Raw genomic sequence first — 27385 nt, forward strand, 5'->3', positions numbered from 1 at the left:
ATAGATATATGGGAATACTTATGTAAGATATTAAGCTAAACAAAAAAATGTGATGCCGTAGATATTAGATCATAAACAGACAAAAAACTACCGTTAGGTTATTTGAATTTCGTTTTCTCTCATGTTTTGACTTTGGGTATTCAAATCGTTATTTAGGCGAGTAATTATTGTGATCAAATGGCGTAAGAAAGTGTCAGAAATGACAGAACAGAAAGTGAACAGAAATGACAGGTATATGTACATGTAAGTGCCTGCAATAAATATTTTACTGTAGTAATTAATAACTTTTTTAAGGGTAGTTAGGAGTGAGTGAGTATGGTTTTACGCCGCTTTTAGCAACATTCCAGGAATACGACGATGGTGGACATCAGAAATGGGCTTCACACATTGTACTCAGTCAGGTTGGTTGGTTGGTTTGTTATTTTACGCCACACTCAGCAATATTCCAGCTATATGACGGCGATGTGTAAATAATCGAGACAATCCAGTGATTGACATCATGAACATCGATCCACGCAATTGGGGTCGATGAAATCTATCAACCAACTAGCCTGACAACCCGATCCCGTTAGTCGCCGTTTACGACAAGCATAGTCACTACTCATTTAGGGAATCGGACCCCGGACTCTAACCAACAAGCTAACCCCTGGGTGCAATGTGTGAAGTCCATTTCTTGTGTTCCCGCCGGTATATTGCGGGAATATTGCTAAAAGCGGCGTAAAACCATACTCGCTCACTCACTTTTGGCCAAGTGGGTAGAAGATTAACCCTACAACATCACCATGTGCATGGCAGATCTATCAAATTATCTTTGACACAATTGACAATTTCGTGTTAAACCCAACTCACTCACTCACTCACTTTTGGCCAAGTAGGTAGAAGATTAACCCTACAACATCACCATGTGCATGGCAGATCTATCAAATTATCTTTCACACAATTGACAATTTCGTGTTAAACCCAACTCACTCACTCACTTACTCACAATTATTAAACCAACGGGAAACCTATCAACTGATTACTTAGTTCGCACACTAATTCATAAATTCATCTGTCACGGCATGAGTAGTATATTTGCATTGTAATGAAATGCTTTGTATTTGTGTGATTTGTTATGAAAGAGCAAACGGGACTGACCTTTGACAGACCGCCAATTCCGGATGGGATGTTTAAACGAGAAGGACTGTCACCCATTAATGAAATCAAACTGAATAATAATAAACATATAATTGACGATTAACTAGATTGGAAATAGGGAGTCATTAGGTTTATTAATAGACGGTAAGTCCTGCCGGATTCTGTGTCACCACTATAAGGGGTGATCAGATGGTGACAAATGGTCCGGGCGGACTATTTCTCACCCCGACGATTTACACTTAACAACGCCATGAAAACACGCAGAAGTGTGTTTACATGAAGCTTTGTGTTGTATTTGTACCCACGTGGAGGGAGTATGTCCCTTCTCTATCATTAGACAAGGATGATAACAGGTTTTTAACTTCCTTTCGTTCAATTTAACGAACAAATTTAATCGATTACGTGTTGACAGAAATCATGAACGAAGGAGACGATCCGGGGCTCCTGGCTGTCTTTTATGGACGAGAAGGTGAACAAGTCCCGGAGTTGTGGTTGGATAAATTCGAGACTTATGCCTGTCTAGAGAAGTGGCGCGATAATGAGACAGTTTTGCAGTTTCGACAGCGTTTGTCGGGGAGAGCTGCTTTGTGGTATCGGTCTCTAGGCACTTCACACAGTGAAACATTTGAAACATTGAAACACGCATTTCGATGCCATTTCTTCAGAGCTGAGATAGATCCGTATCGGTTACGGTTAGACCTTGAAGCGAGGCAACAGGAACCGGATGAATCAGTTGAAAATTATGTTCATCACAAAATGGTATTTTTGTATCAGTCCAACAAGCTTGACCCGGAATCCTCGGAAGCTATAGATCTTATATTTAATGGATTTCACCCCGGGCTTCGGGAACGATTGTGCCGGGATAATATAAACACGTTACAAGAGTTGCAACTCTGTGCAAGGAAGACATATGCTGAGCTTTTCAAACCTTGCGGCAAGGTTGTCACAAGGAGAAATCACAGGACAAATTCTTTTGAAGGAGGTAAGCATGCGTCGTTTCCATCTAGCATATAGGCACGAATTCACTTACTATATCATCTAGCAAAGGGGTTTACCCATAGTGTAAACATATGTCATCACGTATCATTGATCCATTTCATCAGATTAGAAACGAGTTTACAGAAATTCCAAGAATTGTGAGATCACTAACGGTAAGCGTTCAGGGGAACGAGGGCGGTCGGGTAGCCTAGTGGTTAAAGCGTTCGCTCGTCACGCCGAAGACCCGGGCTCGATTCCCGACATGGGTACAATGTGTGAAGCCCATTTCTGGTGTCCCCCGCCGTGATATTGCTGGAATATTGCTAAAAGCGGCGTAAAACCATACTCACTCACTCACTCACTCAGGGGAATGAGTGGCCAAGTCGTCTTTGGCGCCGACATTAGCCGTGCAGAGTTGCGTACCTTACTCGAGCCAGGATGATGTATTCTTGGGTTGAAATCTGGGATTTGTCCCGATATGGTCCTTGTATTCCCACATGATGTCCGTGCACGTATTTTTCTGTGAGATGGTAAACGTCTACATGCGTCACTCTTCTCTTACAAGTTCGCAGGCCGTGAGATTCTACAATACCGTTTAAACCGGCACCAAACATCCCGTATCCATGAGAGTGAGTTGGGTTTAACGCCTTTTTAACAGTATTCCAGTTATATCATGGCATGTCGGCTAAATTTTGGAAGAAAGCTCGAAGTGATGCAGGTCTCAGACGTTTACCATTTTGGTGATACCCACGATAAGGTATGGTCCTGATAATACCTAGAAACGTTATCACGTCGAACCGGGATTCGAACCTACAATCATAAGCTTCTGACGTATCCAAGGGACGTAACTCTGCACTGGGCCACTCGTGCATCCCCAGCCCCCTCCGATCCATTTGGCATAGTTATTGTAACGTCGTATCGTACCATGTCATAACTCGCATTCACTGACTGTATCCTTATGAAGCACGTATATTTTACCCATCACCACTGATATGGACATGAAGTAACTTTCATATCTGTACCCCATTGTCTCTGGCTCTTTTGAAGCTATCAGCATGCATCGACACTTTATATCGGTCATTACAACCATTCTTATGTATACAGACATCACCGTGACTGGTGTGACGGGCGGCAACATGCACACCGCTAACACCGCCGGAAGTGTCCGGGGTGGGATGGGAAACACCAACGTCATCTATATGTACGGTACGTGCAAATCGTATTTGGGTATCCGCAGACTGTTTCCCGAGCACAAAATGCTTGTAACACGAGCCAAATGAAGATTGGATGGACAGAATGTATGACTTATTCATTATACCCCTGATTGTATTTATCGTACCCCGACTGCAGTTTGCCTGGTCCAGACTTGATCAATACCAGGCGTTGTTGTGAAGCTTAAACGTCGCTGCGGCGTAAAACAATATTTATTCCCTCACATAATATTTGGTCGTGTGACGTCATTAATATGTGTTATCCAGTGGTTATTTCGATACTTCTTTCTTGTCACAGATTAACAAGAAAAATATACCCATTTATAAAAACACCGATCTGAATGTTTTATTTTCCCGTTTGCCGGAAATGGTTGATATTTTGTTTAATTTCTTTAGTCTACCAAGTGATGTCTGAAGATTTGGCAAAACTACTCTGTTCTTGTGTTGGAGGAGTAAGGAAAGATACCGGTGAGTGTAACAGGCAGCAGCATGCGTTTATTGTAGTCTGTAGAACATCTAGTCATAGACTCCTCATAGAAACTGGAAGGCTATCTTTCAAAACCAACAAGTGGTATACAATCAAAACATGTATTTCAAAATTCACTAAGTGTACAAATCAATACAAATTACTGCACAGCAATTACAATTGCAGTAAACTATAGAGTGGCAGTACAATATTCAATGACAGTATATAATATGATGGAAGTGGTATGTATCAAATACACAAATACAGTGGTGATAGCAAAAGTCAGTGATAATAACATATATATTCACCCTCCGGCGACAGTGGTCAGGCTTCCGAGATGGGCTAGGTAGGGAATCAGGTTGATGAGCGATCCTCACATGAAAGCGGGTCTTGACGTGATGAAAATGTGTGAGAGATGCGAGAGGCGGGCTCTTGTCCCCTTATATACAGTCTATCTATCTTTCCAAACTTTCTAGATAGTGCTGAAAGGTTCAATGCAATGCTGGACGAGTCTCGCCGTTTCCAGAAGTTACCACATTACTCTAGCATCTAAATGTAGTAACTTCCTGACCACTGCTTACCTTAAATAGTACGACATTCCTGACAACTAATCACGGCCCAAATAAAATCCAATGAGCGTCTACCGAATATCAACCAAAACAATATGACACAGTTACAATCTTTGTTCAACAATAAAGTATAACACAGTATTTATGGGGTTACTCACTGTACCACCGATGGTGGATTTCTATTTGAGTAAAAAACTTGTAACTAAATCAAATCAAATAGTGAAGCCCCAGTAGCCACAACAAGCTTTCTGAAATCACCAGGTATTAGTACAGCTATCTGACATAGTCGCTCCCCACCAAACTGTATGCGACATATCTTCGTCCACATCATAAATATCTCCAACTATATCTGACACAACTGTTTTGACAAATCGTTCTGCGATATAGCATCCCATCGATGCATGGAATAAATGTGCGTCTATAATATGACTTTGATGCCCTGACATAAATATGCCTAGGGCATCCATATTTGCTGCCCCACATAGTGTGGAATTTAGACGCTAATGCCTGATGTACATACAAACGTTTCTTGTAATTCATAACCAGTCGACCCTAAAAATCGGTCCGATCCTAGAGTTATGTTTTTTTGTGTGCATGTTCACTTCGGTTCTGGCTCCGAGTTATATAGACTTATTTCTGTGATATAACTGGAATACTGTTCAAACCCAACCCAATCATGTTGTATTTTAATGAAACGTGTGTACATTGGAGACGACCATCTTAGTAACACACCCATTGAAATATGTTTTGATCACAATACTGTTGTATTAATAATAACACTGCCACTTACCCTACTATATGTACTCTATCAACGTTTATTTCAGGAACGGATGAAGAAACTGATGAACCAGCAAATAGAAAATCTACCTGCACCATTGACTCGGAAGGTGAATATAGATGAATTGCACATAGTTTCATTTATAGCTGTATGTCAAACATCCACATGATACACGAAACATATGGCGAAGACAAGTCACTGGCGTTTAATTGAGAACTGACTTCAATTGTATGTTGTTTTGTTACCTTTATACCTCCAATAATTCAGTATGTTAACAATAATAACTTCACAGACGGCTTGTTTAGTGACTAACGTAAAAGACTGTACTAGTCAACAGTACGAAATCAGCGACATTGCTCAGCTCAACAATTCAATACCAACCCTGCCTACCCTATTATCAGCCAATCAGGAAACAGTAGGTCGCTAATATCATAAACGCAAAATGAATTGCTTGGTTAGCTAATCAAGCGTCATGGAATCACTTGAAAGTTTGAAACAACTTTAAAGATGTTTTTGGTTGATGATTCACAACCATTAAACAACCAATTTAAGTATTTTTTTCATATACAAATCTGGAGTCAAATTAACATATTAATTATAGGTGAAGCATGCATGCTCCTGTGCTAAGTCGCTCAGTATATTCAAGGATGAATAAACGCACAAAATTCCGGTATCAAAATAATATTATGTAATGTATTTTACAGGAAAGGAGCGGCTTGTGGATGCTCTGCTAGGTAAGTTCATGCAATACAAAGCAAGAATGGTTGGTTGTGTTTTTTGTTTAACGCCGCACCCAGCAATATTCTGTCTGTACATAATCGAACCTTGACCAGACAATCCAGTGATTGACACAATGCGTATCGAATATTGCTGAGTGTGGCGTTAAACAACAAACTAACAAACATGCTTACACTGTAGATGTATATTTGCCCAACTTTAGGATAGTTTTTTTTATGGAGTTCTTTGCAGGTCACATCCTCTGTTTATTGAAACTGGGTCACGGATGACCTCGCTAGACTTTCAGTGAGATGAGTGAGTGAGTATGGTTTTACGCCGCTTTTAGCAATATTCCAGCAATATCTCGGCGGGGGACACCAGAAATGGGCTCCACACATTGTACAGGAATGTACAATGGGGTCCACACATTTCGGGAATCGAACCCGGGTCTTCGGCGTGACGAGCGAACGCTTTAACCATTAGGCTACCCGACCGCCCCTTCAGTGAGATGAACTAACACTGCGAAATAGTGTAGAATTAAAACCTCCACCAACTCCCGATTAGAAGAAACGTCCCGGAAATATGTTACTTGTTATTCAACATCAGATCTACTTCTTGTAATCTACACTTCTGTGCATTGCCGATGCTTCAGAGTCTCTTAGTGACGGAACCGCCAACATCGTGGTCCGCAAAGATGCTTACAATGACCAAAGTGATCAACACCACGGCGCTGACTTAAAAGGTTCGTATGTGCGTCTGTCACTGTTGTTTTGTTACGTAACTTACCTATACATGGGTGACTTGGTCATCATTCAGTTCTGAGTTTTCACTGTAAGTGTTGCTGTTTGCATACTGACCTAGGGTAAATATGATAGGACTAAAGTTGGCAATAGCTTACAGTTATAATCTGCAAATTTGATCTCTACTTAGACTGAAAATGTAAAAGTCCTCAATAGAAATCACCCTGAATGTACACACACCATGTGAACTACGTTGCCATGATGATTAACTCTCCAGCTCATCACCAACAAATGAAGTATGTCCTTATTGTTATCCTTCTTAACATCTACAGTTGTGAGGAAACCTCATACCCGTGAAGATTCCGGGTTAGAATAGGTCTTCAGCAATCCATGCTTGCCGTAAAAGGCGACTATGCTTGTCGTAAGAGGCGACTAACGGGATCGGGTGGTCAAGCGCGCTGACTTGGTTGGTGCATGCCATCGTATCCCAATTGCGTGGATCGATGTTCATGGTGTCCATCACTGGATTGTCTGGTCCAGTCTCGATTATTTAGAGACCGCCGTCATATAGCTGGAATATTGCTGAGTGCGGCGTTAAACAGCAAACAAATAATACAAACAAAAGGAAACGTCATTGAGTACTGTATATGCATTCAGCTATTTATGTGAACTGCCAACATATAGCTTAAGGTTCAATGTACACTTCACTGTGACAACACTACAGCTGACATCTGAAATGAAACATTGCTGAACGTTTCAGACGGTTTCACAAATGAATCACTCAATACCATAGTTCGCTTTGCACTTGACACAAGTCATGTTGAGGATGACCAACACCACATCTGTGATGACAAAGGTTCGTATGTCATTATTGTGGTGTCTTGTGGACAATGTATTGATATTAGTTGTCGTCCAGTTCAGATATGGGCGATAAATACGTTCGCAATCGACTCAGTGCAATTAGTGAGTGAGTGAGTTGGGTTTTACGCCGCTTTTAACAGTATTCCAGTTATATCACGGCGTGTCAGCTGAATGTGGGAGGAAAGCCCGAAGTGATGCAGGTCTCAGACGTTTACCACTTCGGTGAAACCCACGAGCACGGGTATGGTGCTGACAAACCTAGAAACATAATTGGGGCGAACCGGGATTCGAACCCATAATTATAGGTTTCCTGCGTGCCCAAGGGACGCAACTCTGCACAGCGAATCGCGGCGCCTGAGACGACTGGGCCACCCGTGCCCCCCTTAATGCAATTAATGTATTTGTTTTCAACTTAACCGACACCGCCGCTGACTTCAAGAACGATTTTCAAAACGTCAGGGAAATGAATTAAGGTAAATATTAACCATCAACGCCAGAGAATAATTAGTCTTGATGATAGTCACAAACAGTTCCAGCAGGATACGTATGTAACACCCAAACCCTGACTGCAGGTAGAATGTACGCTGTGTTAGGTTATACTGAGATGATCAGCGCGAGTCTATATGTTGGGATTTCGTTCATCTGCCGTTGTTCAACGTCTTCGCCCAAATAATGTACCATATTTGCGTAACATAATACTAGAAATTACAAACCAATAGAATAACCGGTCTCGATTATCCGCCGGAACAGATTGCAGTAGGCGTAAAAGGTAAAACTGTGATGCAAGTTGAATGAATGACTGAACATAAGTGATGGCGCCCGGTGTCCTGAAACAAGGAATGGTTTGGAAGAATACAAACATTATGATACAGTGTCTACCACGGAGTCGTCTTTTCTAAAAGTGGATTAAGTTTTCTCCGGAGACACAATGCTAACTGTAGAGTGAGTGAGTTTGGTTTAACCCGCTTTGAAGACTGAGCGTGTCAGCTTAGCGTGGGAGGAAAGCTTGAGGTGACGCAGGTTTACCACTTTGGTGAAACCAACAAGCATGGGTATGGTGCTGTCAAACCTACAAACATAATCGAGGCGAACGGGATTCGAACCCATAACCACACGATTCTGGTGTGTCCAAGGGATGGACACCGAGCCGCAGCGCAATAGACGACTGTGTCACCTGTGCCCCGAAACCTTTATAGGTACCCCAATATCAAATATTAACCAAGATGTATTCATTATATGTGTCTCTGTTATATATTCCGATGTCAGTAGACTTTGTTCCGGTTTGTGACTATTGTATTCACTGAAGGAAATGGTCACTATTTTGCCTTTTACGCCCATGGAATTATATGAGACTGGCTTGACGTTTTTAACGTAACTTGAACTATAACGCCCTTCTTACCACAATAACATACAAGCGGTGATCCTTGTGATGTGACTGTCACATCTCAGCACCCTTTGTTTAACTGGTTTTATAGGCCCGTATATAGTAAATTTCAATGGCCGCTATCATCATATACGAAAAAGCATTGTGAGGTTGTTGATGTTTAATTGACAAAGGAATATCAATCCTAACGCTTATCGAATATCATTGATTATCACAGAACATCATGGACCATCTTCTTTATTAATTGAACTAACAGGTTCATCTGACAAGTTCAAGGCCGATGTGAACCGATGTTTTAAGGACATCCATATGTCGAGCAGCAAGGAAGATGAAGAGAATAATGCCCCCACTGATACAACATCTCATACAGATAGAAGTAGGTACAGCTGACACACCATGACGTTAATGTTCCGCAATACCTTTCGTGATGCAGTCCACAATGGGTGTGTACCAAGGGTCTCTGGTTTGCAGAGTCTGATGTACACATATCTCAGCTAGTTTACTAGTTATCGAGTTGGAAAAAAATGTGTCCACATGACTCGAATTTCTGGACCCCTCTTACAAAATATGCACTCACATTTTTAGGATTTATTCGATTTGTAGGATGGTCGTCCTCTTAGCATTACGTCCACAATGAATTAACTGAGTTGTGTTTGAACAGTATTCCAGTTATATCACGGCGTGCCAGCTCAGTGTGGAAGGAAAGCCCGTTGTGATGTTGGCCTTAGACGATAACCACTTTGGTAAAACGTTCGAGTACAAGTATGGTGCCAACAAACCAATGAACAAAATCACGGCGAATCTAGGATTCGAACTCCCGATCATAGGATACTGGCATACCCAATGGACGCAGCTCGGCATGGCGAATTGCGAAGCCTTACATAATTGGAAACTACAAACTCACTTTATAAATGATAAAGGCTCGACAGCAGGTCAATTTTGTCTGACGATTAAGAAAAATAAACATGCATCATCAGGAAGCAGGACCGCCTCCGTGGTCTAGTGGTAGGGCGCCCGCCCGGAGAGCGGAAGGTCCGGGGTTCGATCCCCGGCCGCGTCAAACCAAAAGACGTTAAAAGATGGTACTTGTTGTTACCCTGTCTGACGCTCGACATTAAAGGGCTAAAACAAGGACTGGTTGGCTCGGAGTCAATATACTGTGTCTGAGTGGGGTATTCATGTTAAACTACGGCATGGTATCTCAGTTGGCTAGCACTATAAAATCGGACAAGTACAAGCAGCGACACAAACACACACACGTGCAATAATCTTGGACGCGACGTTAAACCCCGTTTCACCTCACCTCACCTCACCTCACCATATCCGAATCCATGCTGTATCAATATGTCTCATCTAAAACGAGAATACGTTCTCGGCAATGTGAACTGTATATTGCATATTATAAAGGTTCCATGAAATATGAAATATCTTAACATGATATAACTGCCTGCTGTGAACAGAATCGGATGCGAGAAGCAGGACGGATCCACGATGGGTGCCCGACTCTCAGGCTCCTCTTTGCATGCTGTGCAAGGTCAAATTTACTTTGTTCAATAGAAAAGTAAGTACACCTCTTCACATATACATAAATTGGACAAGTATAGTCCCTTCACCCTTTATCCAGATTATTGTTGGCCAATACGCCTGACCTAATTTGGACACACTTGAGTGATTGTGTGTGCTGGTTGGTCAGTAGGTGAATGAATGAGTTTATTTTAACGCCGCTCTGGACAATATCCTGTAAATTCACTGCACGTCAGTTTGACGTTGGACGAACGCCAAAAGTGATCCATGAGTAGGTTGTTTCTCTTTGGTCTCTTCTTGAAAACATGTCCACTGACAGTGACTGCATGTTGTCTGCTTTGAGAATGTAAATAAGCACAGGTTCATCTAATCCGAAGGGGCACGGGTGGCCAAGTCGTCTAAGGCGCCACGATTTGATGTGCAGAGTTGCGTCCCTTTGGCACGCCAGAAACCTATGATTGTGGGTTCGAATCCCGGTTTGCCCCGATTATGTTTCTAGGTTTGTCAGCACCATACCCGTGCTCGTGGGTTTCACCGAAGTGGTAGACGTCTCAGACCTGCATCACTTCGGGCTTTCCTCCCACATTAAACTGACACGCTTTGATGTAACTGGAATATTGTTAAAAGCGGCGTTACACCCAACTCACTCACTCATCCAATCCGATCGTTGTATAATATGGGGTGTATTCACTTTCAATAGCTTTCGCAAATATAATTAAAGCGCCCATTTGCCTGGAATAATTCGGTTCAACTGTTTGCAATGTGCATCCATTCTTACACGTGTTCTTTTCTCTTCGTTACTTTGGAAATGTGCACAACCAGATTCTGGTTCTGTGATAAAATATAAGCATATACTGGCACAGTATAAAAACGCATAGTGGAATTTGGAAAGTAAGCTTAAGCAAAGTGACAGATATCAGAAGAAATTGGTATGTGGTAGTGAGGCAACATTGCAATAATTTGTTTGTATCCCTATTCACGTTGTCATACCTGGACAAAAGATTCAAGTCGCTTGTTATTTATCAAGAGTCTAAACCCACTACATGTATATGTTTTTAAAGTGACAGATATCAGAAGAATTTGGTATGTGGTAGTGAGACAACATTGCAATAATATTGTCTGAGTTTGAATCCTTATTCACGTTGTCATACTTGGATAAAAGATTCAAGTGGCTTGTTATTAATTGTGGGTCTAAACCCACAATATGTTTTTAAAGTTTTTCAGTACATATAATGTACTCCACTGGCAATTATGTAATTGTTAACTGTATCAGTGCTGGTGGGTTACACCAAATGCGTCATGAAGGACTTCAACATTAAGTTGATACATCTGCCATATTATGTTCAAGATGGTATTAAACCCAAAACCATTTTCTTTGATTTTTATTGTTTCGTTAAAATAACAGTATCTGTGTCTTTTATTTAACCATATATCTCTATGCAGTTACTTGTTTTTAGCAATATTCCAGCAATATCACGGCGGGGGACACCAGAATTTGGCTTCACATATTTTACCCTTCTGGATAATAGAACTCAGGTCTTCCACCTGACGTTCGAACACTAACTACTAGGTTACCCCACCGCCCCTTCTGTTTTAGAAAAGTCATATTTGTTTGTTAATCATTATCCCTTCAAGGATGACTTTTTAAAAATAAAATACGTTATGTGCAATATTCAATGACAAGAAATTATTATCTTTATTTATATTTATGTAGCACCACTGTCGAAAATGCGGTATCGTGGTGTGCAAGACGTGTTTCACCAAAGAAGATTCGGAGATGGTATGCAAGACTTGCTGCACGAAACAGTCCTGTGACAACTGAAGACTATGGCAGACAGCTCTCGACTTAACTCTCACGGATGTCACAAGTGACATGACAAGACATTGTGTCGCGTGCCAACGTTCGTCATTACAAGGGTTTTCGACCCGCGTTTCCTGATGGCCATGACATTCAATGGCAGCCAATAGAAAATTGAAAAATGTCCCCAGGGGAATGTCGGGGGTGTTCCAGAGATGATGTGTCGTTAACACAAGGAGTAGACACTAAAGTGGGAACTGCTAGACAGAAATATTTTCATTATGATCAAGAACCCTGGTTTTGCTCAGTTGTTTTTTAACTCCTTTTTCAAATCACAACCAAACGGTTGATTTGTTTATTTATTTATTTATTATTATTATTATTATTATTATTATTATTATTATTATTATTATAATATTCCGTTACAATTCAGAATTGTTTAGGACTAAGGACATGATTTATATGTATTGATATAAGCTATGTATAAAAAAAGGTAACATTGTCTCACATATAATAAAGATATATTTTTCTGAAATTATATCATGCATCTTACAATACACATTTATGGAGGCATCTTCTCGACATTTTATGAGAGCATGATACTCACACGTTTTGTTCAATGTGAACAGCACACAATGATTGGTTAGCTATCAGGTGCTCATTAAAAAACTTTATTTGAACCGTAAATGACGCTTACGCAATTCCACGGTTTGTGGAAAATCAACGTCTCCGCGCCGTTGTGATGCTGCAAGACAGGAATGGTGACATGCTAGTGTTTATTGATACACAATATCTACAGCAGGGCAAGACTCGTGACTTGCCACTGGCTGGTCGCCACGTGTGACCTCACGTCAAAACGAAAACCATATTCGGTTGGTGCATCTATGACATCGATACCAAACTGCACATTCACAGTTCGGAATAAAAGCGACAAAACCCTTTACTGTAGTCATAAAAAATCTCATCCAAAAGCAGAGTTGATAGTTCGATTCCGACTTTATTTTGAGCATGTGTTTATGAGTTACTGTCGGTGGAAGTCACGTTGCAGGAGGATAATGCCGCCCACGTTTCACGTGTTGTAACAGATTGTGTTAGGCATCACAACGTTGTTGTTCTCCATGACCGGCATTTTCTCCAGACCTCTTCCCTATAGACCGGCATCTACGACTAGATGAGAACACAGCGATAACGCTAGCTCAGTTAACCAATCTTTGGTTGACATTGGAACATCCAACAGGCTGTTTACAATCATCTGGTGTCTTTTCTGAGACGCCGCTGCCTCGTCTGCATCAACGCCAATGGTGGGCACACCCGATATTGACATTGCTAATTGAGTTGTTACACCCCCCCCCCCCCCCCCCCCCCCCCCCTCCCCCCACCCCTTCTTTTAGGGCGTGTCACCCTGTCTCCTGTTACCAGGTATGGTTTTGTCAGTGAATTTGATGGGACAAAACATTGATCAGGCGACCAAATATTATATTGTTATTTTCAACACCATAACATTTACACTACTTAAAACGAAGTACATTTACTTTTCTTTCCGCTAGCATATATCAGGTATCAACTCCTAGTAAACAGCGCGTTTCAAAAATTGAACTCCCTTCAAGTCGTCAAGCGTCAAGTTTTGTCGTGCAGATTTAAGTCAGACTTATATGATCGTGGGTCCGAATTCTGATTCTCAACAATTATTCACTAGTGGTATCACAACGGACTTGTTTCTCACATTAATTATTCCCGACGTGATAAAACCGAAACACTATTTAAGGCGGAATTAAACTCACTCACTCACTGTATTGACCCAGCAGGACTGCACCAGTTGTGAAACAAGAAGCGCATGCAGTTCCCCGGATCCAGTTTACAAGCAAAGGTACAAGTGACACTTGTTTCGGAACAATCATTTATTTGCTTTGAGTTTGCAACAAAGGTACATTCAAAATATTAGTCGTTACTCCAAATACAACTGAACGAAAACAAGATTCAACATAACTCATAATCAATAATAAAACCTTGAACCAAATAAAAAGAGCATAAGGTAAGGATTTCTACGCTGATATGCTCATACAATCTTGGTAATGAACGAAGATGTTATCAGTAGTATGACCTGCATTCTTTCCAAGGGGATCTCAGTTCATATGCCCAATGTCGCTGCAGTCGAGGATTGACGCTAAAAATACGGAAATGGTACGTTGTAGAAGGGAAGGAAAAAGGATGTGGGTTTCCGTGCACCAACTTCAGTCTCAAATAATTTTACCCCTTTTTCTCAGATAGATATCTTATTTCGGTATGAAGGCCTTAGGCCAAACATATAGTCAATATCATAAGGAGCCACGTTCTGTACAAAACAGAGTGAACATAAACAATTAAAGTCAACACAGTTTGGAAATTATTTTATGAATACTTTTATTTTATTATATTTTTTTTTATTGTTTATTATTTTATTTATTACACTTGTCCGACGATAAGGAGCTTAAAGAGTAACCAGCTTAAACGGATTGTGTCAAAAAGCATAATTTCTTTGTACTGTAAGAATTGATGTGCTGATCAAGACGACGTACGTACTAAACAAATGTCAATGAAACAAGATAATATGTTTGGTTACGTAGATGTACAATACTGTGTTATGGAAATGTTCACTTGCAAAGTCAGTCTTAACCTATTTTCAGAGTCAACAATGAATGTGTACGTTTATAACACTGCGATGTGAGAGAGGGAAATACCGGGATGGTATCTCTGATCAGTCCCTGTAGCATTAATACGATTGGCTAGCATAAAACACCAGTGACAGAACCGTAGAAATTCATGCTGCTTGTAGTATACAAATTGAATGTATATTATGAGACTGACAGAACAAGCGCGGATGGATACACGAGATTGACGAGAAAAGCGTGAATGGATATACGCGACCGACAGAACAAGCGCGGATGGCAGAACAAAAGCGGATACACGAGACTGGCAGAACAAACGCGGATGGATACACGGGAATGGCAGAACAAACGCGGATGGATACACGGGAATGGCAGAACAATCGCGGATGGATACACGGGATTGGCAGAACAAACGCGGATGGATACACGGGATTGGCAGAACAAACGCGGATGGATACACGGGAAAGGCAGAACAAACGCGGATGGATACACGGGAATGGCAGAACAATCGCGGATGGATACACGGGATTGGCAGAACAAACGCGGATGGATACACGGGATTGGCAGAACAAACGCGGATGGATACACGGGATTGGCAGAACAAACGCGGATGGATACACGGGATTGGCAGAACAAACGCGGATGGATACACGGGAAAGGCAGAACAAACGCGGATGGATACACGGGAATGGCAGAACAATCGCGGATGGATACACGGGATTGGCAGAACAAACGCGGATGGATACACGGGATTGGCAGAACAAACGCGGATGGATACACGGGAAAGGCAGAACAAACGCGGATGGATACACGGGAATGGAAGAACAATCGCGGATGGATATATGGGATTGGCAGAACAAACGCGGATGGATACACGGGATTGGCAGAACATTCGCGGGTAGATACAGGAGATTGACAGAACGAGTGCGGATACATTTTTGGAAAGTAGTTTACGTTTTCAAATCCAAAATTAACACACAGGTAATGAGCGATGATTGCAAACACATCGCGACAGAATCGCAGGAATTCAGTATCACAAGTGAATTATGAAATTGACTGAATGCTGGACTTGAGTATTTAAAGGGGAGATAATCGCCTCGGAACATGCGGTTTGGTCCCGCGACTTTCGTTTTGCTTTTATCTTCACCACTATGGCGAAAAACACTGCACTGAAAGCACGATATCTCGCAGAAGTGTTGTAAACATAGTGGACGAAGGTAACCGTTGCCTAGTTAAAAAGCAATTTTGTCTGCACTTGATACAAGCAAAATATTTACAAACATAAAAGATTGCAAAGGTACTAAAGTGAAAAAGATTAGAAAATCGTTATTATTACGATCACAGATACTTGGAAATATGTACAATGTAAAATAATATATCGGCATAGACAATATAACTTCATATCTTTAAATAATAATGTGTATGGATATGATTCATAAACACCAATAGCCAGCCGATGTTTACATGTACATTAATATTGAGATGGATTACATTTGAATTCAGCACCACTACACACATTTAGCTAACAATTATTGTTGATCTCCTGTCAAGCAACGTTTCGTAAGATCAAGCGAAAGAATTTATCTAGTAATACTTGTTCAACTATTCCTTTATTAGTGTGATATTGATAATGTAAACTAATGACACATTCCAATCCTACTACTGTTTTCCAAGTTTTCAAGTCGGCATTCAGCAAGTCTGGTTGTTTTCATTTGTCAAACTAATTTTCCTGCATGCACCACCAGACTTCCGACATTAGATAGTGCACGGGACCAGATAGTGATAGGAGTGGTCACGTGACGAATTCCGATCGCGGATCACTTTTCCGATTTCATCAAGCTCGGCTACGAATCTGTGAACAGACAAATATCATGATCATTTTTACCAGATGATTTGTTTTTCTTACGCACCTGTGGGTGAGAAACCCATTTGAGATTACTGGTATCAAACATGTGTGAGACCGAATTTCAGGTCCGTGATTGGCTAGTCCACGGTGATGACCTAAGATCAGGCTATGACGGACTACTTTCCTGATCTCAAGTCATTGATAAGTTACTGTGGTTCAATCTGTGTTGAACGGTTTTAGATTGTTAATACATGTCTCGTTATCTTATCTAGTTTGCATTATCGCCTTGATAATCCAAACATATATCGGAATATTTTCGTGTAGGGTTACATGAGGTATCAGTAGTAAGCAGTACGTCGGATGACGTCATTCATGACCGTTGTGTTATGTATTACTGCGATCATGAGAATAGACAAAATATGCATCGATTCAATGCTAAAATGGTAATATATGAGGGTGTGTAACAAACAGATTACTGCACTCGCGCCAGTCATATACCAGTTATTGTATAGATCGGTGTTTATAATTGTATCTAACGAGCTTTCGCTCGTTATATACAGTTTCAAACAACTCATTGTAAGATAAATTCTATATGACAGACTCTCGGGTATTTATCTCTATTTCAGATGTAGAAAAGCACCAAATTCCCAGCCCTCGTTTGTCCATAAAACTGTAGATACACTTTCTTAGTAGATTTTTATCGTGTTTTCGGCCAAATATGTATTGTCACACGTACATACAGCGAATCTACTCTTTGTAACATATACTTGTACATATGATTATTTCAAAATGGCTACCGTCAATGACTGAGAAAAAAGTACTTTTCTATAAATATTACATTCCGCGGTGATTCGGTAGTTATATCGGCTGTTCCAATCAGAGGTTGTTATTGTGATTTGATACCTCTGATTGACCAATCAGAATCGAATAAGTTCCAAATTCACGAAATAATTTATATTTTAGTATACATGACTTCTCGATTAAAGATCTGGAAGCCCTCAGCACGTCTCCGCCTTGGGATCAGTCTCAGTATGTGCCCTACAGTTGAACAGTCTTAGCATGTGTCCTACAAATGACCAGTCTTAGCATGTGTCCTACAAATGACCAGTCTTACCATGTGTCCTACAAATGACCAGTCTTAGAAAGTGTCCTACAAACGACCAGTCTTAGCATGTGTCCCACAAACGACCAGCCTTAGCACGTGTTCTACAAACGACCAGTCTTAGCATGTGTCCTACAAATGACCAGTCTTAGCATGTGTTCTACAAATGACCAGCCTTAGTATGTGTCCTACAAATGACCAGTCCTAGCATGTGTCCTACAAATGACCAGTCTTAGCATGTGTCCTACAAACGACCAGCCTTAGTGTGTGTCCTACAAATGACCAGTCTTAGCAAGTGTCCTACAAACGACCAGCCTTAGTGTGTGTCCTACAAATGACCAGTCTAAGCATGTGTCCTACAAATGACCAGTCTTAGTGTGTGTCCTACAAATGACCAGTCTAAGCATGTGTCCTACAAATGACCAGTCTTAGCATGTGTCCTACAAATGACCAGTCTTAGCATGTGTTCTACAAATGACCAGCCTTAGTATGTGTCCTACAAATGACCAGTCTTAGCATGTGTCCTACAAATGACCAGTCTTAGCATGTGTCCTACAAATGACCAGTCTTAGCATGTGTTCTACAAATGACCAGTCTTAGCATGTGTCCTACAAATGACCAGTCTCAGCATGTTTACGTCTTCCCTACCTTGAGTGTATCTCAGCAGCCCGGGGGTCATACAGGTAGAATGAGTCCCCATCGCCCAGAATGCCCTTGTTGACTGTCTCCGACAGGACCTGTGCCAGTGCCACGCCCTCATTCCAGCTGGTGTCTGTCTGCAAGGCTGCCAAGACGTCCGACTCCTCCCGGGGCGTCTACCAAAAAGATTTGCATTTGGAATATCGCCCTAAAATTATTAAGAGGGTGTAAAATGCACAATAGTGTTGATATGAATCGATCCCTGAAAATCAGTGACGACACCAGGTGTTCGCGAAGGGGGCGCATGTCCTGCTCTGCCGGTAGCACCCACCACTCACACAAGTCTTAATAAAAGAGTAAGTGCCGGTTAATGATAAGTTGTGGAAACTCCATATACATGTCATCGCATGGAATAGTATCACGAATCATATTAACAAGAGACGTGTCATATTTAGTAAATTATTTAGTGAATGTCTACCATAAAGTTTCTGCAATGACTTTGTTTCGGTATCGGTGGTGCCGTAACCTTGAACTGCTAAGTCATAAGCAAACTGAGAATTTAAAACAAAATTGTACATGCTCTAAATTGCATATAGTCTCACACCGCTTTTAGTAGTATGCATCGATAGGGAACCCACGAATCGGCTTCAGACATTATACACTTATGAGGAACCGAATCCGGGTATTTGGCGTAACGAGCGAACAGTTTGACTGCTTGACTATACTGCTACACTGCTTTGACAGTAGTTGATGGATATGTAATAGTAAGATCATAAGACATATGTTCACACGACAATATTATAAATGGAACATATGTCATATAAATAAGGGTATCAAAACTCATTTCATAATCAAAAGAGTGAATGAGTGAGCTGTTTTTAACGCCGCTTTGAAGAGTATTTCAGTTATATCACAGCGTGTCAGCTTGAGGGAAGCCCGAAGTGATGCAAGTCGTTTACCACATTGGCGAAACCCACGAGCACGGGTATGGTGCTGACAAACCTAGAAACCTAATCGGAGCGAACTGTGATTCGAACCCACGATCATAAGTTTCTGGCCTGCCCAAGGGACGCAACTCTGCACTCTGCATCGCCTTAGACGACAGGGCCACCACAGCCTTAAGAAACAGAGTACAGTGTACATGTCGTACATACTGAGTGTTCGGACGTCCATAAAGGACACTTTAAGTCGTACTTAGCTGACCGTGTCCTTTGGGGAATGCCAGAAGGGATGCCAGTTATCATAAAGACTATACGGGTGAATGGCGTTAGGTTGGACGTCTCTTATACTGAATATTACCACAACGAACATACAGTAAAGTACGGTTATAACGAACTCAAAGGGACTACTAATTTTAGTTCGTTATAACCGTAGTTCGTTATAAGCATATATACAGCATAACTACAGCAAATAGTCGGGACCAAAAAGTAAGTTCGTTATATCCGTCAGTTCGTTCTAAGCGTGTTCTTTATAACCATAGTTTACTGTAGTTTACTGTGCAAAGAAAGAGGTAGGAAGTGTGAGGGTGTTGGCAGGTCTGCGAATGCACGACGGATGCACAGAAGGATATAAATAAAAGCGGCAACACTCTTTTCATAATCTTAAATCAAAACGACAATATCCGTTCCCTATATTAGAAATATCTGCCAACCGGTTTCACGAATGTGATTTTCAAGACTACCTTATCAGCTGGAGGTGCGCCGCTCAGCTTCAATGGGTAGTTTGGCGGGAATCCGTACGTGTCATACATAGCCCCGCCCACCGCCGCCTGTTGCGCAGTGCACGTGAAGATGATTGACGTGACCAGATCTTGAAGCTGTTCCGGCTTACACACGCTTCCGTTCCCAGGCAGGCCCTGCAGCCAACACATGGTACGGGATAAGAATAAGCTGTTCAATGTGGAACAAAGCATGAAAATACAAATAAAATGGTAGCAGGTATCATTACGGATTTATTAATCCTGACTGTTACTGTCATGGCTTGACGGTCGCCAATGGTGACCTCTCACCTCTATTCCCATGCCGCCATCTTCCTTGCTGGTGGCCATCTCTTTCAGCCAGTTCTGTAGTTCTGTGTCGTTCTGGATGCTGTCAGAGTCAGCTGGAAGCGAATTAGATCATTCTCTTCTTAAACATACAAATATTGTTCCCTTAAACGTTTATTCTCATCGGGGGCACGGGTGGCCCAGTCGTCTAAGGCGCCGCGATTCGTTATGCAGAGTTGCGTCCCTTGGGCACGACAGAAACCTATGATTGTGGGTTCGAATCCCGGTTCGCCCCAATTATGTTTCTAGGTTTGTCAGCACCGTGCTCGTGGGTTTCACCGAAGTGGTAAACGTCATAGACCTGCATCACTTCGGGGTTTCCTTCCACATTTAGCTGACACGCCGTGATTTAACTGGAATAATGTTAAAAGCGGCGTTTAACCCAACTCACTCACTTACTTATTCTCATCGCGGGGACACTGTCCGCCAGTGGCTAGGGAAACAATTCGCATTGCAGAGTTGCATCCCTTAGCCGTGCAAGTATCCGCTGGTCCTGGTTTCCGACACGAATCCCGGTTATGATCCATTAAACATCACGACTATGACACACTCAAACACTAACTCACAAATCACTAACATATTTCTTAAACGTTTTCTTTACGTATAACCAGCAGAATATCTGCACTTGTACACAACAAACGTAATTAAAAATTAATCTGTGGTGTTTAGTTTCAACAAAGTCAGTTATCGCGCTATCGTGTCACTGGATTTTCTGGGCCGTCGATCACTTGATTGTCAGGTTTGTTTCCAGGCCGCCGTCGCACGGCACGATAACTGCTGTGCAGCCAGGCAACAAAAAAACAACTTTTTTATGCAAATTCTGTGAGTGGCTGGTACTACCGGTAGAGCAGGACATGCTTGTCCTTTTCGCGAACTCGTGACTGGTTTTCAGTGATCCATTAATATAACTGACACAGCTACTGTGCAATTACGCCTCAATGGAATCTTTTAGGAGGATAATCGAGACTGGTTATTCTCTGGCGTTGAATTTATATTTTTGCGGGAGATACTATAACTCACATGATGTAAAGATATGTATCACCCCTTAAAACCGAACTCTTAATGTATTGATGGTAAAGGTGAACGGCTTATTGTGACAATAGTCCCAACTTTCACCGCTCTATCAGCAAAGGTTGAACATTCATTGTGAGTTAAGCTTAAAGAATAATAGTGTATCATATCTGTTTGCAGAAATTCTTCGCAATTGTGGGAACGCTGTGAACAAAACGGTAGATGAGGAAATCTCTCCCTGTTTAAATTATGGGTAATCATCCGGACTCACAGGCAAGCTCGCAATCAGACCGAAGAAATCAATTTATTTTGCCTCCCTTGGTCTCATTTCTAGGTCTAAATATTATAACTATTGCCTTGCGTAAGACTTAATTTTCGTCTGATGTGATCCATAAAGGGGGTCATGGATACACGGAATACAATTTGTGTCAGCAGACATACACACAGGTTTTGAATAATTCGTATCGGACTTGCTAGGACAGCTAAAACTGGCCCGTCTCGTTCACCATTAAGTTAATCGCCAGGATACAATCTAGAAACGCACTGCGAGCGGTTATGTATAACTGGTGATACATCTTTCCTAAACCGTTATCTTAAGATGAGTTACAGCAATGACAACTGAACCCGCCAGAGATTAAACCCTTGCACTGCTGAACTGTCATGAGTGTACGTTAAACAGTGACGACACATGTATTGCTGCCGTTCGCCAAGGCTATCACTGGGTTTGGCGAATAATAGTACTATGTAATAACCATGTAATATACTCGATGTGGAATATTTTGTATTTTTGTACCTATTGTTTTAAGAATAATCATACCATAATTAAATTCAATTTCAGTTCTCAAATATTTGGTGAATTTTACGTTCTGTTGTTTTAGGCGTACAGATTTATCGCGATGTTTAGCGAGACTGCGTGGCCACAGCGTGATCTCATCATGCACATTTGCATCTGACACGTCATACGGCAGTTGTTGTATTAGTTTCTTTTTCTATATATAATATCCGGAAAATAGATTAGCCATGTAATAACAAAAAACACACATTCATAAGGAACACTCATGCCAAAATATGTCCATTCAACATTGATCTGCTGAGTCCATTATGCCCGTTAATACAGGTCATAATCAACATCATCATTATTATTATTATTTCAATGTTAATCCTAAAAGAAAATTTCTCTTATGCATGGTTTTCTTGTCATATAGGTGTGCACATAAAAAACCACTTTCACAGGGGACCGAAATCATAAGTCACTGTTGATAAAAGCTGCGCCCTCCCATGACGAAATCACCCTTCAATGGTACACTTTACAACGCACTCGTTCTTTAACTAGAAAAATCAGCTTCCATGTAAAAAAATCGACTGACATCGCACACAGGTACAGAAAAGTGTAAAAATTATTTGCGCTGCGCGTAGTATTTCCGTGTACCGTCGAAACCCTTAACGCCAGGATTATGAAATACATTTTGTTTTCTATGCAGCTACCATTTGAAGGTTTCAAACTGTTGTCTGAACAATCACGATATTACACGAAGTTATATGTATATTTATGGATGCATCAGAGTTGAGAAAACTTTTGTTTCTTGTTTAACGCCGCACTCATCAATAATCCAGCAATATGACAGCAGCCTGAAAATATTCGAATCTACCAGACAATCCAGTGATCGATATCGTGAGCAACGATCCACGCCGTCGGGGTATGATGACGCGCAATCAACCAAGTCACCAAGCCTGACCACCCAATCCATTTAGTCGCCTCTAACAACCCAGTCACCAAGCCTGACCACCCAATCCATTTAGTCGCCTCTTACCACCAGCCTAGGTTGCTGGGGGTCTATTCTAAGCCGGAATCCCCACAGGGAGAGGTTCACGTACCGTAGTATACCATGGTGTACTTGAGGACGTAGTTCTGTATGGCGTAGTAGAGAAGCATGCCGTCGTCACGGTAGTTGTAGTTGGGGAGGACGCGGATGTCGGAAACCTGTAGGTCATATATACAGTGTCAAATCAACAAACGTCTTCATCTTTGTTTTCAGCATGGATGTAAGCTTGGTTTTACGGGGCAGTGTGTGTGTGTGTGTGTGTGTGTGTGTGTGTGTGTGTGTGTGCTCGGATGTTATCGAAAAAAAGGATTATGCGTGAGAAAATAATTATGTTTTTGACTGTTAAAAAACAGAATATGTTGCGATTTAGACTCATAGTTTTTATTAAAAATATATCTGGTTTTGCAGCTGATGCTGTAAAATATATCCATCCACCATATAAAAACCCCTTCTAGGCTACTCCGGACGTATTAGTTGAAGAAGCTTTCTCTGTATGTAACCTCATTAAACCTACACTCCTGAAAGAGGTGAGGTGAAATGGGGTTTAATCCCAATATTATTGCACTTATATAGCGACGTGCATGTATGTGTGTGTGTGTGTGTGTGGCTGCTTGTACTAGTCCGGACTGATGCCGATTTGTAGTGCTAGCTTACTGAGATACCATGTTTACATGAATACCCCACTCAGACACAGTATACTGACTCCGAGCCGACGACTCCTTGTTTTAGCCCCTTAATGCCGAGCGCCAGACAGGGTAACAACAAGTACATCTTTTAACGTCTTATGGTATGACGCGGCCGGGGATCGAATCCCGGATCTTCCGCTCTCCGGGCGGACGCTCTACCATTGGACCACGGAGGCGGTCGCCACTCCTAAAAGAATTAAATATTCAGAACTTTGTTTGCATTATTGATTCTATTTATCCTTTAATATCCAGAATCAGTCCACTCACCCACTCAATCAATAACTCACCCAAACATCCCCCCTCCCCAAATACACACTCACTCACTTACCAACCCACACACTCAGTAACGCCCAGTACTACACTTAGATTTACAACAAATACGAGCTCTAAATACAGTCATATGATGCCATTGTCAACGTTTTTAATAGATTAAACCTTAAATTCGTGCCGCATACTACCCTGGTCACAACAACTTTACATATAGTTTTATGTCGCCATCCATATCGCCCAGTTTAAAAGCTTTATACTCGAACGACTTCTCAGGAATCGATAAAGCATGGGCGTTTATCGAACACCATGACACTAAGTGAATCATATTAAATTTCATTTACAGATATTTACATGTAACATACAAGTCATGTCACATATGTACTGCAATAGCTCGAAACAATAAAACCTAGCTTACTCAATACGATCGAAGTCGTACTCCTGATGCCTGGCGACAGAGCGAACCATAACCTGGGCAAGTGGACATATCACAGAACGAGTTATTGATTAGCCATCTCATGTACATCGATGTGGCTATTACACTAGCTCCTTACATAGTTAAGTGGTCGCCCTACCTACCCCTCTTTTCACGAGGTCTTCTGGTAGACAGCTGTTGACGTTAAAGCGCCATGACTCGAGTCTGGAACAGAAACGTAACCACGGTCATTTTGCGCTCCGTCACCTTGGATCTATATAATAACACAAGTACCTCTTGTTTTCTCATACAACAGAAACAACAAATTACCTGAATAAAAAAAAAAAAATTGTCTTGAAGACCAATATATAAATATATATAGATCTGACATAGACTATGTGATACTTTTATAACATAGTCAAGGATACTGTTGAAAACTAATGTAATTTACAAAATCTGCCCAATGAATGCATTCTTACTTTTTACAGTTCAGTGTATCAAACCACCGATTACCAGTTGAGCTTCTTCGGTGGAACCCTATACCTCTGTTACAGAAAAAGGTGTGTTTTAAGCCAATCTAATGATATTGGAAACGAGTATCACTACTGATTAGTTTGTGAAAACTTTGAACATGCTACTATACTGTCTAAAGATGCCTTCTATGTTCAATATGATAAATTTATTTAAAGTAAAAATACTATTATTTTAAAAAACTTTCTAGCGTTTGCTGTCAAATAATTAATAGGTTTTAGTAATATGTAATTTGGCAAAGTAGAGATAATTTATGGATAACAACTTCTATATTTACTGTAAAGGCGACGTTGCCTGACAACGGTATAAGGATTTGTACGAAACGTCACCTTAACAGTAAATAAACAAGTTGTTATCCATGAATTATCTCTACTTTGTCATCCGTCAACTTCTAAGTAATGCCTATCAAACAATGTAATTAGCCGACATACATATTTGCATATTGATCTCGGATAACTACCTCATTATGATATGCTAATGTAGCTTTGAGTGAATAGAGAAGAAGAAGAAGAAGAAGAAGAAGAAGAAGAAAATTATTTTATTTTCGTGTCACACACTGTACAGCAGTGACAATAAAAATACACAAATAGTGTGTACAGTGTCCGGCCATTATGGCTTACGAGACACGCAGGACGTCACATACATATGAGTAAAAATGAGAAATATAACAGTACATACATATACATAAAAATGAGTTATCACCAGTTATCACCGGTTATCACCAGTTATCAGAACATTCTGATACTAAGATACATGGAACTAGGCTGGTAGAGACGAAAGACACAGTTGTCTTCGCTCATACATGTGGTGAAGAAGCGCGGCTAGGGGTCTGACCACCTTATTGTTCCGCATAAAGAACATAGAGTTCTGGTCTGTTCTGTAGTTTATCCTTCTCTCCACAATCAAATTACCCCATGCGAAACATCAACACGATACGTGAACACTACTCTCTACTTTATCCATTGTAACACGAAGTACCAATACATCCACGTATAAAGTAAAACAATTTTATGTCCATTACTATAATATTGTTTATTTACTTGAATTTACAATAAGGTAAAGATGACCATAGACATATGTTTCCTGCTGTGATGATTGTATATTGTGTAGCAGTAAAATGTAAATGGAAATACAAACCCGATTACCTGTAATTAGTCAAGCATGTGTGACTTGACACGTGCTTAAATTATCATTGCAGGGTAAATAGTGATAATTAAAATTAAATCATTGCATTCATTATAGAGGCAAGGAATAGAACTCATTGACAGTCCTGCGTCCTGCGTCCAGTCCTTAACGATTAACATCATGACACAGAGATAATTTCTCAATTTCTTAATAACACATACATAAGTTCTAAAACAGAACACCAGGTCGTGACGACTCATGTGAACCAGTGTTTGCTCTGGGTGACTCTATTTTCTGTTATTTATTAAATATAGATATTAAGTAATATTATTAATATTAACATCATTGGCGGTGGTGCTATTCTTGTGAGTTAGCGTGTATATAGTGTCTCGGGGGTTTCAGCATTTGTCCAGCAATATCACGGTGGGGGACTCTGGGATGGGCGAACGCTTAAGCCACTAGGCTACTTACGGCCTGTTTTTTTCGTATTTCGTGGATGGGCGGTACGTTGAGGTCTAATGATTTCAGGTGTGTACTGATTTGTTAATTCGGAAGAAATTTCCTTCACTGTATCCAAACAAAGGTGTATTTGAGACAAAGAAGTTGGTCACTTACCAAAAGCTCTGAGACGCTCTATTTACGATATAAACGACTCGTGGTCGTTGTTTATCGTACAATAAAACACTGCAGGGAGAATAAACCATGAGGGCGCAGCCCCGGGTGACTTATTCTCCCTGCAGTGTTTTATTGTACGATAAACAACGACCACGAGTCTTTTATTTCTTATATGAGATATCAAATTTCGTGCAGCATCTTTAAGGATGTTTGTTAACTACCTGAATAGAATCCGACCACGGCAATGTCAGAGAAATCCATTTTATGAACAGGGCTTGGTCAATTTTCACAATGTTCACGCCGATTATCTGTACCTTTTCTCCCAATACCGATTTTCCTATCTCTCTCATTTTTGAAAGCTAACGTTCGGCCATTGCGTTTATCTACGTTGCCCAGCTACATCTATGGGGAACAACTCACTCGAAACTTCCGTTTACAAAAATAACGTTGTCCAATTTACGACGTCATCAAGT

At 41.0% G+C, this 27385-nt stretch overlaps 2 protein-coding genes across 3 annotated transcripts in view; one reads left to right on the forward strand and one right to left on the reverse strand.

The window, feature by feature from the left end:
- Positions 1–1389: 1389 nt before the first annotated feature.
- On the forward strand, positions 1390–12701 carry LOC124114008. Of its 2 annotated transcripts, XM_046474527.2 has the most exons (10): positions 1390–2119; positions 3220–3321; positions 3723–3794; positions 5186–5248; positions 5844–5873; positions 6509–6598; positions 7357–7452; positions 9098–9217; positions 10302–10402; positions 12080–12701. In XM_046474527.2, exons 1-10 carry the CDS (start codon positions 1555–1557, stop codon positions 12185–12187), a joined length of 1347 nt encoding a protein of 448 aa, XP_046330483.2. In that variant the 5' UTR covers positions 1390–1554; the 3' UTR covers positions 12188–12701. The 2 variants fall into 2 exon arrangements, with proteins under 2 accessions (XP_046330483.2, XP_046330501.2); XM_046474545.2 differs by lacking the exon at positions 7357–7452.
- Positions 12702–14046: 1345 nt separating this feature from the next.
- LOC124113998 (polyunsaturated fatty acid 5-lipoxygenase-like) overlaps positions 14047–27385 on the reverse strand; it is a 29290-nt gene continuing 15951 nt past the window's right edge. The window contains exons 10-15 of the mRNA XM_046474514.2: positions 24806–24866; positions 23326–23431; positions 20404–20495; positions 20077–20250; positions 18405–18571; positions 14047–16660 (exon numbers count right to left, since the gene is read on the reverse strand). Coding sequence (XP_046330470.2) covers positions 16564–16660; positions 18405–18571; positions 20077–20250; positions 20404–20495; positions 23326–23431; positions 24806–24866 — 697 coding nt within the window. The 3' untranslated portion in view covers positions 14047–16563. The remainder of the gene's footprint in view (positions 16661–18404; positions 18572–20076; positions 20251–20403; positions 20496–23325; positions 23432–24805; positions 24867–27385) is intronic.

This window comes from Haliotis rufescens, unplaced genomic scaffold (genome assembly GCF_023055435.1).
Source record: "Haliotis rufescens isolate VD_foot unplaced genomic scaffold, xgHalRufe1.0.p SCAF_4, whole genome shotgun sequence".
Lineage (NCBI taxonomy): Eukaryota > Metazoa > Mollusca > Gastropoda > Lepetellida > Haliotidae > Haliotis > Haliotis rufescens.